General features: G+C 39.9%; 1 protein-coding gene across 6 annotated transcripts in view; it reads left to right on the top strand.

Annotated features, from left to right (window-relative positions):
• esrrga (estrogen-related receptor gamma a) overlaps positions 1-4,736 on the top strand; it is a 59,746-nt gene extending 55,010 nt beyond the window's left edge. For all 6 annotated transcript variants that reach the window (XM_073464630.1, XM_073464629.1, XM_073464633.1 and 3 more), the window contains one exon: positions 4,492-4,736. In XM_073464630.1, coding sequence (XP_073320731.1) covers positions 4,492-4,736 — 245 coding nt within the window. The remainder of the gene's footprint in view (positions 1-4,491) is intronic.
• The last annotated feature ends 9,895 nt before the right edge of the window (positions 4,737-14,631 follow it).

Genomic DNA, 14,631 nt, shown 5'->3' with positions numbered 1-14,631 from the left:
GGAAGCAGGCCAGCTCTTCAGTACTCTTTAATTACAAGGGGGGAGCTGTCAATACAATGTGTTTAAATGGGAGAATGCAACGGGAGAGCTTTGAATAGGGAGGGAGGGGCCTTTTGTTCTGACTCTGCTGCCGTCAACACGCACACACCGACACGTTCACACTCTTTTTCTCAAACTTCATCTCTCTGATACGTACGTAAACACATATAATAATATATATAAGATATAAGATGACTGTGTACTTAAATATGAGCCATTGGAAGATGTTTGCTTACACACATACTGACATACTGTCATGCACATACAGAAAATATTGACATGTTTTCCTGTGAGGCTATATATGACAATCAATCTCTGGACTCTGGCTGTTTATGTGTGTGTGTGTGTGTGTGTGTGTGTGAGTGTGTGTGTGTGTGTGTGTGTGTGTGTGTGTGTGTGTCTGTGTGTGTGTGTGTGTGTGTGTGTGTGTGTGTGTGTGTGTGTGTGTGTGTGTGCATGTCTGTTGCACTATAAATGTGGCAGACTGAAAGTTGAGAAAGCTGGCTGCTTCTGCTGTTATGATGAACTAATTGCAAACAGGTGTGACATAGTCCTTGTTGCCTCTAAGGACTGGTTGATATGTCTGGCAGAGAGAGGAAGAGCCATTTAAACTTTGGTGCATCAGATTTCAAAACCATAAATGAACAATAATGTCCAAAGTCATAAGAAAACTAAAAGGTTCATGTACACAGATGTGTAAGGTGCACACGTACAATCTATTGCAATTCTAAATAACATGTTCAACTACTATTGTTACTGTGCTTCTGGGCAGTCACACAGTGTAGACTAGACAGCCAAACATGTCACCGATGCGAACCTTTTTTACAGTTCACATGGGAAGACAATATGATGTTAATTTTTAACAAATTCTCCGCAATGCCCGCTACAAAATATGAACTGACAGAATGGCAGGATTCAGAGAAACCATTAAAACTCAAGTGGTCTCTCAAATTGCTCCTTTTAATGACTGCCACAGTCTCAGATGTGAGTCATACTGATTTTGAACTCCCCATGGGAAGAATGAACATGTAAGATTCCATTCTTGCTCAAAAGCCCTGTTTTCGCTCTCGATTTTCTCCAGCTCCTGCTGTCTCTCCTCTCGTCTCACGCCTATGTGCGTATCAGCTTGAGTTGAATAACGATGCTTTACGCAATACACAGATTTGATTAAGTAGCATCATTTCGGTCATTTATATTTCACGCACTTAGTCTGTGAGATTCCTGGGCTAGAAATGTTGCACCAGGTAAAATACAAAAGCACAGTCAAAATGTAATAATTCGAGGGGCACTGGTAGCTCAGTTGGTAGAGCGTCCGCTCCATGTACAGATGCTTTGGTGATGGAGAGGGATGGCAGGTTAACAAGGGGGATGCATTTTGGTCATTTTGCTAACAAGGGGGATGGAGTTCCCCCTCAGATTGCCCTCTGATGATTGCAATTTGCAATACGGTTTTCACAAGGGATCAGAGAGGAGAGGGAACATCTATGATTTTTAACACAGCAAATGTTAGTAGAGCAGTGGAATATTAAATTATCCATTTTGCTCACTACAGTAAATCTCAGCCTTTCTTACCCTCGGGTGTGTATAAACTACGTGTTATGAACTTCTTTTTAAAAATTTGAAATTATTGGGTTTTTTTTTTTATAATATTGAGTAACATGTCAGGAATGTCACATTGTATATAAGTAAAATATGCAGATAAATTCAGAGAGTAATTATCCATCAAAGGTTTAGCTCACTATTGAGAAAATTCACATTTGAAATAGTCTTTAGTCTTTTAACTGATGAAATCCAAACAGCTGATGTCCAAATAAGAACTTTGTATCATTGCCCAGACTCTCTAACTGCTCTTCAAGACAACAGAATGCTAGCATTAGCATTTTGAAGGGCACTGACACTAATTAATTCACAGGATGCTAATCGTCTGCATTAATGAAGCCAAGCCTTAAGAAATGTTAGCAAACGTGCCCCACATGTAAAGACGGCTAAACTAGCCATGGGAAACAGCAGGCACGTGTGTGTGTGTGTGTGTGTGTGTGTGTGTGTGTGTGTGTGTGTGTGTGTGTGTGTGTGTGTGTGTGTGTCTGTGTGTCTGTGTGTCTGTGTCTGTGTGTGTGTCTGCGCATTCATTTACGTACGTGTGTGTGAGTGTGTGCATTGTGAGTTCCATGTTAACACATGTGTTTTAACAGCCTTTTGTGCTCGTGCTCATTAACGTCTGCTGTTTTACTTGAGAGTGTACTGCGGGTCACAGCACAGGCAGCGGCCATGTCTAGCAGCTTAAATACTAAACACACGATATTAATCAAAAACAATGTGAAACTCATTAAACTTCATTTTAACTTCTGGTTAATTGCAGGCTGTACTCCAGCTAACCACGTATGAGAAATCCAAGAATAAGAAAAAGAGCAGAAGGAGATAATTTGTTAATTTATGACTGACAGTATTACTCAATGTGTACATTCAGTTTATGTTTGTTATGTTCACATTTTATATTGTGTCTTCATTTGAGAAGAGGCGCTCCATCGGTGGAAGCTAAATATTTGGCCAAAAATTAAAGAAAAATTGTACTGTCCGAACTAGAGACATGCAAAACAGTTGTGTAGATTATAATGTGATGTATGTTAATGGAAATAATGATCCAACATTGTTTCCTCCCCTGCCTCAGAATATTGTGGAGCACCCACTTGTATTTAAACTGGGAAAAAGTAACGGAAATTGAGAGCCGACAGAAGCTGAGTTTTCTATTGATCCCTATAGAATCCAACCCTCTGACTGGTCTGGCCCTGCATACTGATACATGCATTACACTCTATAGATCCAACAATGTGTATTTGATTTTGTTTGTGTATGTGAAAGTGTGCACCTCTACGTGTGTATGTGTGGCTGTGGTCACACATTTTGTCTGTGGGGTGTCATTTTTATGTTTCATTGACCATGTTTAAGTTCATACTTTCTTTGCCAAGGTTTGTCAGTGTGAACACGTGCTTGTGTTCATCTTCAGTGTGGATGGTGTGAGAATGTGTTTGTACATATATACATATAAAATGTTTTAATTGAATTCACCAATTACATTTAACAAAAATTCAAATGCTCAGAAATGTATATAAATTATTCTTTTCTTTGTCAGTTATATTCTTGACAAATTAATTTGATGATTGGTCTATAAAATGTCAGGAAACACATAGAGTATTTTTTAGAGCTCCATGCAGTTCATATAGAGTAAATACATCAGCTTTTGCCTTCACACTTCGTGTGCACATGGGAGCGTGTGTCCAAACATGAAATACCTTAACATTTTTTATGTGTACACATCCACTCATAGGTCTCATCTGGTTTGTGTGTGTCTTTAGTGTGTGTGTTGGGGTGTGGTGGCCTATCAATAGTTGCCTTGTGATTATTATTTAACATGCATGTAGTCATTGATCGCAGACATTGATCGGAGGTTGGGAGCTAAAGGCCAGCTCACATTAAGACTTTGCCTCCCTAAGGGGCAATATGGAGCATTATCATTCTCAGCCTTTTACTGCCACATATGCTGAAACACACCTTACATGCCAGCTCAAAGAGAGATTACAGGTGTGTGTGGACAAATACTTATGCGCACACACACACACACACTAGCATAGACTCTCAGGTGTTTCTGTGTCTCTCCATCATTCTACGAGTCCATCTCTTTTTTCTCCACCCACCCGTCTCTTTGTCTGTCCATTCATCACACCCACAGATCCACACTTTAAAGACAGAGACAGGAGCAGCTCCTGCATTTAAAGCCTCACTCCTGGATTTAGTTTCCACTAGAAATAGCAGGTTTTAAATCTACATAAAGAGCAATGTTAAAACGTATACAGGCAGTTTAAGTGTGTGCTAGTGTTTAACTCATTATTATACCTCTGAAGTTTACAAAATTTAGCAAAATTCTCTTTGCTATGCAATATAAAACACAGACGTTTCTCATTGGTTTAATAGCAAATGTAAATGTAGAGAAGCATTTCACTCTTCCTAATATTTTTAAAAATCTGTAAGGAAATTCCTCCCTGAGTTGTTGCTTGCAGGAGCATCCCTGCGTTGAGCCTGTTTGGATTTTGGATTGAATCTTTAGCACCTCTCCCCTTTGCAGCACTGAGCAATAACACAGCAGATAGAGGGGCACAGGGACTGACAATGACACACACTGTTGTAAACATTTTCTGAGAGAGATGTGGGAGCTTTCTACACTGCAGAACCTGCCTGCCTTCATGTCTGGAACCCACTTTTTTCCCTCTATTGAAATGTACCATATAAAATTTTAGATGAGGCAGATAACTTATATAATCTTTATGTCCAGTGTAGTGGACCGAACACAGGAATACAAGAAGAAACAATGTCTGTGGATGCTACAAATACCTGATCAAATATATTTTTGCTCACATTTAAATTTCAGTCATGTATATTTCCTCCTTCCTCCTGCAGACTCCATGCACATTGAAGATGTGGATGCAGTGCAGAAGCTCCAGGATGTGCTCCATGAGGCCCTGCAGGACTACGAGGCCTCCCAGCACCAGGAGGATCCCCGCCGGGCGGGCAAGCTGCTCATGACCCTCCCCCTGCTCCGCCAGACCTCCACCAAGGCCGTGCAACACTTCTACAGCATCAAGCAGGACGGCAAAGTCCCAATGCACAAACTCTTCCTGGAGCTGCTGGAAGCCAAGGTCTGAGGACGGGAGAATGGACGGAAGGACAGCCAGACGCCAGTCTGACCCACCTGAGCTTCAACTCAAACTCTCACTTTGAATGACCTCTTGCTCTTTTACACGCACACACTCTGACACACACGCACACACACAGAAATATGTCCAAGAAGTATGTCTGCTGACACATCACCCTATGAAGAAACAAATAACCTAAACCTCTTACCTGAACCCCTGAACCTGCACCGTCCATGACAAAGGGCGCTCACTTGACCTTTCGTTTTGGGGGAGATGCTGACAGACTGACATGACCCCCCTTTTACCGAGGGAAGATGATAATTCCTTTTAAAACTATTAACAATCACTTACCAGTTACCACGGTGACTCCGAACATTGAAGACGACAAAACTCTTATGCATTTAATAACGATTAAGATGTTATTAAAGACGAACGCTTAAACAAGGACACATTTAAAAGAAACTCTTCATTTTAGTCCTGAGAGACTGAAAGACTTCACTCGTGTCTCCTTTTCCCTCCCTATTTCCCCCAACAGAGTTTTTTAAGTGTTCAAGAAGACGAGTGGGGAAAAAAAAGAACACTAAAGAAGTATTAATGACGTTTGTTGTCAAATTACATGTACAATGAAATTTGGAAGGATGGACAGAAAAGAAAAGAAGCGGAGATTTGCCCTGCCAAAGAATGGAGCTCATCCATTCAGAGGACGCCAGCAAACTTAACTTTCACAACCCGAAACTGTTTCTGCTCTGATCTACCAGTGGCTTTTAATGCTGGGCCTCAGAGTGCTGCTGGTTTTCTGCTCCACCAGTTCTTTAAATGTTTCTGGATATGATGAAAACCAGCAGGGCTCAGAGTTTGAAGGACCAGGATTGGAAACCACTTAATGGTTCTCCCTAAATTCAGCTCCTGGTTCCCATGACTCCCCTACTTCAACTACAACTTTACTATTTGTTGTATCTGTTGAGGACCAGTGCCCCTGGCCTCCCAAACCATCAGTATTATCAGTGTTTGCACACTCGGCATGACTGAAAATGCTTCAGATATACAAACAACATGAGGTGTGATTGATTGACAGAGTTTATAAGTAAGAAAAAATTGTTACTAACAAATAATGAAATAAGACCTGTCAAGAATGGATTCCTGCTTGTCCAGCTGGTAGATGAAGACTCAGTCCACATTCTCTGTGATGTCAAACTCCCCTCTTGTGATTGTGATGTCTGTTTGAAACATTTTCAGCTGCACAGTGGCCCAGGTTTGTAGCTCTCCACACAAACACAAGTCCATAGAGATTTCAGTCCGTCTATGTGCCATTAAGAATAGTCCAGCCCATGCTCATTACCCAAACTCCAAAAAACTGCAAAGTATCACGTCAGTACTCCCCTCCTCGCTCCGTTGCATTCACAACCTCCAGCTCATCTCTTGCGTCAGTACAGAGATCATTTTGTGATCCATTGAGGGAGTGATGAGGGAGTTTCAGTCACTCAATACAAACCAGAGGGAAAGGTGTGCTGACAAATCTGACTGAAGAACAACTATTGTTGCTTTCAAACTCCTTATTTTTTCTTTATTTCTATCTTAAAAATAATCTTAGCGTTGTACCAGTATTAGGGTTGTAAATAACTGTCATCCTGTATATGACATATAACATGGCTTTGTTTTTGTTATTAATATTGTCTTCTTAAAACTGAATCAATCAATATGTCTTTCCTTTTTTCTATCAGCTTGACCACTTTCAGCAATTATCATATATATATAAATATAACAAGTAATAATGTATTAACAAAATCAGCGTTTTCTTAGAAAACTCTGAGCAATAGTGGTTTTTAAAGGAGGGGTTTGTGCATATGGACTAAGTCTGCAATATTAACATAACGTGCCAGTCTTAAATTCGGGAGAGAGGAAGGGAGAGTTTGTTGCTTCTCTCTGTGTAACTTGCCATAAGCTATTAGATAACATTCAATATTTCCTCTGTTCGAGGCAGTGAGGCAAGAACAAGTATGGAACATGAGATGTTAATGCTGCCGTTACATGAAAGCTGTGTGAAGAATAGTTATTATGAGAGTTGAAGAAGTAACGCAAGCAGCTAAAAGATCCAACATCCAGTTTGAAATGACCACACGGTTCTAATGTTTGCACCTTTCTTGTGGCCAGTCGCTTTAAATCTAATTCAAACAAGACAGTTCTTTGTTTAAAATCAGCTGTTCAGTAATACAGTTTTTGTCCTTGAGGTATTTTTCTTTGGCCACTTATGGCAAAGTGTGGGGACCATCAGAATAACCTGACTAAATCTGGATCTGTGCTGAGGGAGATGGTACTTAACGCAAAAACAAATTTAAACACTCGACAGTTTCACGTTAGCTCACAGCTCCAGTTCTCATTGTTCATAGATGCTTGGTGTTGTAATGGTGGAAACCAACAATCCTGACTAAAACGATTTAAATAATTAATAATTAATAAATCAGACAATGAAAACAATATTGACACCTGTATAAGATGTCTCATCAAAAATGAAAATCGGAATTAATTACCTTAACTGATTAAACCTGTAACCACACAGATTTTAAGTGGTATTTTTTGTGATATCCAGGCTTTTTTTCATTAAAAATGACTTTTTTAGCGGCAAGAAATGGAAAGCTGAGCTAACAGGAAGCTGTCTGACATCTTCCAGTCAAGTGACTTCATTGTTATGGACTGCATACTGCACAGCTGACTGATTACAGCTTTAACAGGCGAAGAGAGTCGAGAGCTTTGTTTTATATCATTAAGTTATTTGTAAAGCTGAATAAGAATGCCAAAACGTGTAATCCAGATGACGGTGTAATCTAATATAAAATGGCAACTCACAGTGGAGGAGTGCAGCAGTTTTAAGTGTAGTTGATCTCTAACATCACACGCTCTCTATCAAACATCAGTATTATTAGTAAGGGGTATTTTCTCAGCCTTCTTAAACATTGTATATTGTAAATTATACAGATTATAATTGTAACATAAGACATTTTATTGGAAACAAAATCGAGAAAAAAAAAAAAAGAAAAAAATGTAGTTCAGCCTCGATGTGTGTTTCATGTTCGCTGTTTTTTCTATCAAGAAAAAACCTGTTTCTTTAATTTTATCTGTTTTTTGTTTTGAAGTCCTCTTTCTGTTCGGTTCCTTTCCTCCTCTGTTGAGTCCTCTGAGGCGTTGCTGTGTACTTTTTTCTTGTGGTGATTCCCGTTCTTGTGCCGTGTGCTTCTTCTTTAGACAACACAGAGTAGAGTAGAGGCCATGTTGTCTGTCTTGTCGGATCAGTCCGCTGGGGGTCTGGGTACCGGATTCTCTCCCAATGAACCGAACCGGATATAAGGCTCTTCTTCTAGTAACTTAAACTAGACCACCAGGATCAAATTACAGTATTCATCTTTACCAAACTATACATTAATAATTAAATATTTAGTATCTAAATGAAGAAACACCATACAAGTATTTAAAAAGGGATCATTTGTGTAACTTTCCTGTAGAATAAACACTATACTGTATATCTTTAGGTTTTAAATAACGATGAAATGAAAAGGACATTTGAGTAATTCAGAACTGTAGGTGACTCTTTTTTGATAAACTCGCTGTACATAACTGCCTTCCATACGGCTCGGCTCAGTCATCATTATCTTTACTGTTTCAGCAGTCAAAAAGAGAAAATAAGAAGATGAAAAACTTTTTTATTTCCCCCCGTTGTTGTGTCCTGATTTCAGCTCATTTCCAGGAGAATATCTTGTTTTACAAGCGATCGGACAAGTGAAGGTTAGGACTAAACATTTTTTGGGAAATGTTACAGAAAAAGCTTTTATAATTTGCACTTGCTGTTTCTCTTCACCGTGCACTCATTGCATTGTGGGACACGTTTCTGCTTCGGCCCCAGTTCTTATACTCATTGTACCTCTTTATACACATAAATAGCATAAATAAAGATTCTAGGACTCATCAGAGGTCTTAAACATCGACATATAATGTTTTTAGAGAGGAAATATACATACCAGTTATTTCACAGGTGCATATATAAGATATTTGTAAGTGAAATCCCCAACGACAGAGTTGAATTTCCTGTTTTGATTGTAACTTCAAACACAGTCTCATTGTCAGGACGATGGTAATCCTTATCATCATCTGCTGTACATTAATCTAAAAACAACTTATGGAAGAAAGGTGCTCTTTTTATTACGACTGTTTCTCTTCTGTTACTGTTTTTATTTATTTGTCAGTTGTCAAACCAATCCTGTGTACTTCTGATCAGTTCGACACCATGAAAGATGTTACACGTCTCCCTGAGGTGATGAAGGCTGTGCTGGATTTGGCTTCAAGACAAACTAAGTTTAATTTCTGCTGGCAGCAAGCACTGATTTTGTAGAAGTTCCAAATTTACAGAAATATCAAATGATCTGTGTTGATTAAGTAATTAATTGAAGATGATGGTCATGACTAAAAAAGAACAAATCCACCAGCTGAAATCTGGAGGGAGATCGTGTGACTCTTTCAGAGGTTTTGAGAAAACTTGCTGCTCATAGCCAAGATCTGGTTAGGATGTATGAGACAAAAGGGATTTCCCTTGAACAGATTTTAGTTAAAAAGCAATATTTTAATGACTGTACAATGACGAGACAAGAGTTGCACTTGTTTGTGTTGGGTTGTACATCCACATGCTGTTGTAGCTATTAAGATTATCTTGCAGTTAGTGTTAAAACCATATAAATGACAACAAACCAAACTGGTATTTTCTATGTGGAGCGTTGGAAGAAGGACTGTCTGGGTTTTTTGCAGAGCCACTGATAGAAAGAGTTTGACCTGGTTGCACTTTGGGCACCATGTTACCGCCCTCATCTGGAACTTAGATCCATTAGCTGCGAATACTCGTATGTAACAATAGTTTAGCGGGAAAACAGAAGGTTATTTAGGCAGGATTGACCATCTACCATGGCTGCCCCCTGAAATCTGCTAAGGCCAAACTGTGTCTATCTACAGCTCTACAGTGTTTAGTCATTTAGTTGTATTTAATCCCCAAATGTAACTGCCACTCGTGCTGCAGCTAAACCTGCAGCCTGAATTTGCAAATGTGAAGAAAATATTGAAGGGAGAGAGAGACGACACATTTGGATACAAAGGATATTTAAAGACAAAAGGACCCTTGGGTGGTGGAAGAGTTGTGTACGAGAGAAGACCCTGTAGTGTTATTAAGAACATGTCTGTAGATTTTAGATGTGCTTCACATCAGTAAATGAAAAAAAAAAAAAAGAAACAATAACCTGTATATTTTTGTGACGTGTATCATACAAGTGTGCTCCAACAATAATGTCCATTTGTGTAAATGTATTTATTTCACATTGTATATATTGTTCAATGCAAAAAGAGAGACCTATGATTCTGTAACTTAAACTACTATGGGTTGAAACATTACATGTGTTACTCCAGACTATGCCTTTCAGGATTATTACAGTAGAGCAATATCAATTAAAACCAGGCTTCCAGTTTTGACACCTGTCTTTGTCTCTGATTTATTTTTCAACTCACATTTTGTTGTTTTCTGATACGAGTTTGTTTTCTTTAAGAGACTGATACAAAACAGTGATTTATAAGAAAGTTCACAGAGCACGCATGCTAGTTTTGAAACCGTGCAGGATTATGTTTACACTGTGTTCAGACAAAAAGCACAGGTTGATCCCACGAAACAGTTGAACCTGACTTTACTTTTTCTGGCCAGTCATAAACGTAAGCAGACTCTACTTGATGATGGTTGCAGCCGTGGATAACTTTCCAGAGTTGTAAAATCCTGTTTCATCTGACATCTGGTGAGCCTTCAGACTCATGGATCTGTCATTCAACCCTCCACTGATGCAGTCCTTTACGTTATTTTAATTCAGGGCCAGTGAAGTGTTACTCAACCAGTCAACCAAGAAATGTTGGCAGTGTACTTGTCTGCAAGCCTTTACATTACTTGATGTTGCAATTTTTCATTTTTTATGTTGTGACAACGCTGTGCTCATTATCTGGTTAGGTTTAGGCACAAAAACCGCATGGTATAGTTTAGAAAAAGATCATGTTTTGACTTCTGTTGCCACAAACACGGCTGGAAATTGTCTCGACATCTCATTAAAAATATCCAGTGGTTTCACGCAGGCAATATATGGCTGGTGACAAAAAGGCAACTAAAGAGAGTCCAAGAAAAAAACTAAAAATGCAAACACAAAAAACAAACCAGAAAGTGACGGGGAACAAAAGCCTGGACGTGTGAACGCAGAGGAGCGACACCAGGAGGAAAACAGGACCAGGGAACAGACGAGACAAGCTGACAAAGAGAGAGGGAAAGACACAGACTTAAATACACAAGGGAGGGAAGATTAAGGAGAGGCGAGTGAAAGTAACGGGGCAATCAAAAAAGGTGGAAGAACCACAAAGACAGGAAGTGGAAAGTAAAAGAAGACACATGGAGGATAAATTTACCAAAATAAAACAGGAAACAACCAAAAACCACGACACACAACGGTAGCACAACCTCTCAAAATTGAGTGAGAATTCACTTTGTTCAAACAACTAGAGGACAAAAACACCGAGCATGATTGATGGCGGCCGGGACAGTCCACACAAGGTCAGGAACACAGGAGGGAAACTAAACAGTAGGGACAGCAACCGTCCCACAGCGTTGAGCAAAAAAAACTAACAGGCTTTCCCCCCACTGAAACTTTACTGACTACATTCTAGTTAGTTAGAGTTTGTCTGGAAATAAACACAGAAATCTTCGCACAACAGAGACGGCCGAGAAATGCACAATATATAACCAAATTTTTGTTCAAGTGCTTTATAATGCCTTCTAGCGACTTGCTGAATGGTGAGGGAGCATGCTTCTCAAGTATTTGCTGAATGCTAATCTATCACTGGTCTGGACATTCAAACATGGACTTAGAGGTGAACTCCAGGCTGAGAGCGAGCGGGGGAAGAATCAGTGGAGAGGGTGAGGGCGAGGGGAAGAGAGGGGGAGGATGGAAGAGGAAGTGGTAACAGCTTGCTCCGGTGGGTGGCTAACTACTGTCCATTCTGAATGGCCAGATCGCCTGCTCTTGCCAAGGGCACTAAACACACACACACACACACACACACACACACACACACACACACACACACAGACGAAAAGACGAGATCCTACAGAAGCATTAGCAATCATGCTTTTCTTTATCTGATTCTTTGATTGTTGTGTTTTAAACAATTAGCCTCCGATCTTCTGCATTATTTTGACTTCCGTTTTGTTTTGTTTTTCTCTCAGACATCCGTCTTTGTTTATGTCAGCCCCACCCCTTCGTGCTTCTTTTACTCTATTCCCTCTTGCTTTCACATGCTTCCTTATTTCTTCCTCTCTCTCTCTCTCTCTCTCTCCCCTAATAGCCAGCAGCAGTAAATGGGATGCAGAGGCCAGATATTTAATGTAGCAGAGAGCTGTGAAGCGTTTTAAGAAGCCTTTTTCTAACAGGGGGAGCCCTGACCCGCAGGCAAATATTTTTCAACCGGATGACATAAGAAGATATTAGCTGAAAGAGAGCGAGATATTTATTCCTTCTCTTCTCTTTCTACGATTTCTCCCTCTCTCTCTCTCTCTCTCTCTCTTTTCTATTTGGGCTGCTGCCTGGTCACCCGGCCCTCTGCACATACGTTTTTATTTTACTCGCTTGGCTTTTGGAGTTCATTTATTTTATTTTATCTTTGATTCATTATTATGATACGATAAAAGCTACTTGAGCATTTCAGCTGCCGAGGGGCTCTTATCGTTAACCTTGTGGAACGCATGTAAGAGTGGGCTCCGCACGCCGCATCGCTAATGGCCAACTTAACTCCTCTCTTCTCCTCCTCCACCTTCTGGCTTCATCTACATCTCTCCTTCTATCTCCTGTCTTTGGTCCCCTTTATCTTGCTCCTCTGCTAGCTCCTCTTTTCTCTCATAATCTCCTCCTAAGATGTTTTTCTGCTCAGCATTAAAATCGGTTGTATTTATTTCGTATACGGGAAAACAAACCTGTGCACAGCTCGATTCTACTCTACTCACTAATGAATGACACATCTTGTTGTGAGTGCTAAACTGAGAGGAGGATATTACCCTGATCTGTCACTGTTGATAATGATGAGCTGGGTTTTTCAGTGGTTTAAGACTCACCACAGGTTATTCATCCATAGCAGACATTATTTTGGGGGTCCCGCAGGGTTAATTTTTCGGCCCCATTTCATTCTCCATTTACATGCATAAAGTTTCACTGTTATACCAATGGCACACAGTTATAGCTTCCCATAACACCTAATGGCACCATTAGTCCAGACAGTCGTAGAAGCTGCCTCGCAGATATGAAGTATTTCAACAACTTAATGAATCCAAATCCAAAGGATCAGATCCTTCTCTAGTGAAATAACTCCATTACATTCATCTACTATAAAAAGGGTACACTTCCATTAGACATTCATTGATAGAAGAGGTATAAGATTTGATGTTCATTTGAGCTTTGATAAACAAATAGGCTAGTTAAAACAATATCCTGTACACACAAGAATATTTGGTTACCGAAACCAGGCTACAACCTTAAATATTTTCATGCATGGGCTCCTGAAGTAAGTGGGGGGAAATCAGTTCACATGACAAGGAACCTTAACTTTGCTGAACTTTGGCTGGTAATAGCCAAGTCAAGTGCATTTTTCTTATACAGCCCAATATCACAAATCATAAATTTGCCTCAAAAGGATCCTCAGAAAATCGATTTTCGAAAAAATTCTCCCAAAAAGTGGAAGGAAACCTCCTGAAGAGCCACAGAGGGGTGGATAGGCAGGCAATAGATGTCACGAGTACAGCAGACCAACATATTAAAAATAGAGCATTGAAAATTAGAATAAGAAATTTCAGTAGAGCATATACTGTATACGAAGAAAATGGATCTGGAAGGACCTGTTACTATTTTGCAAGGACACCATCACTGCATCCTGGGCTGAATAAGATAGTTATTACTTTAAAGAAATACAAACAAGCCAGACTATGATTTTTCACCCAATACCAGAATAACAATTGGTTCAACCAGACCTTTCCTCCAGCGCTGGCACAGCACTTAAACAAAGTGTGTGACTACACTTCAATCCCATTTCCAAGTTTTACTCCGACCCCTTGTTTTCGAGTGTCCTTCAAGCGGTAGTGGTTGAAATCTCCCAGACACAATACACTGACTCAATATACAGACTCCAATACACCATCAGTAGTCATCAATGGCGTTTATGTAAACTGACTCGACAGGACATTTCCAATATGCCGTCTACAGTTGTATTGATTCCTCTTGCATTACTGTGGCAATCCTGGTGATACCACAGTGCACCATGGCAATATGTCAAAATGCGAGACTGTCAACAATGTAATATTTGCTAGCTACATAGTTAGCTACTTGTTTTATGTTTGTTATAAACAAAAGGGCCATAATACATTGAAACAACAGAGAGTTCTCATGACCTTCAGTTTGAAGTTAGCTTGAAGTCTACATTTGGAGGGCCACGCAGCCCGAACACTTCACCCGATCCCTCCATCCAAACAACAGTCGGGACAACCAAACCCACTGGCCAGAATAAATGTAAGTTTAGTACGTTTCTCAAAAAAAAAAACACAGATAAGTTCAAACTAAAAGTACAGATGGAAATATCCCGAGCTGTCTTTAAAAATATCCATTGCAGTGACTCAGACTGCGTTCAGCTGTTCAGCAAGCCTTCTTAGCTGTGACAAGATCGCCCTCCACCTCATGATGTGAAAATCAGCTAATAAGCATATGTGAACATGATGTGCCTCATTTGCTACAAATGTCAACCGTAGATGTGTCTTTGGTTTGCAGCAACGTTAAGTGCTAACATTATATCCTGGCGACACCCT

Source organism: Pagrus major, chromosome 4 (assembly GCF_040436345.1).
Source record: "Pagrus major chromosome 4, Pma_NU_1.0".
NCBI classification, from domain to species: domain Eukaryota; kingdom Metazoa; phylum Chordata; class Actinopteri; order Spariformes; family Sparidae; genus Pagrus; species Pagrus major.
The sequence above is the reverse complement of the archived record's forward strand: the minus strand, read 5'-3'. Positions and strand labels throughout refer to the sequence as shown.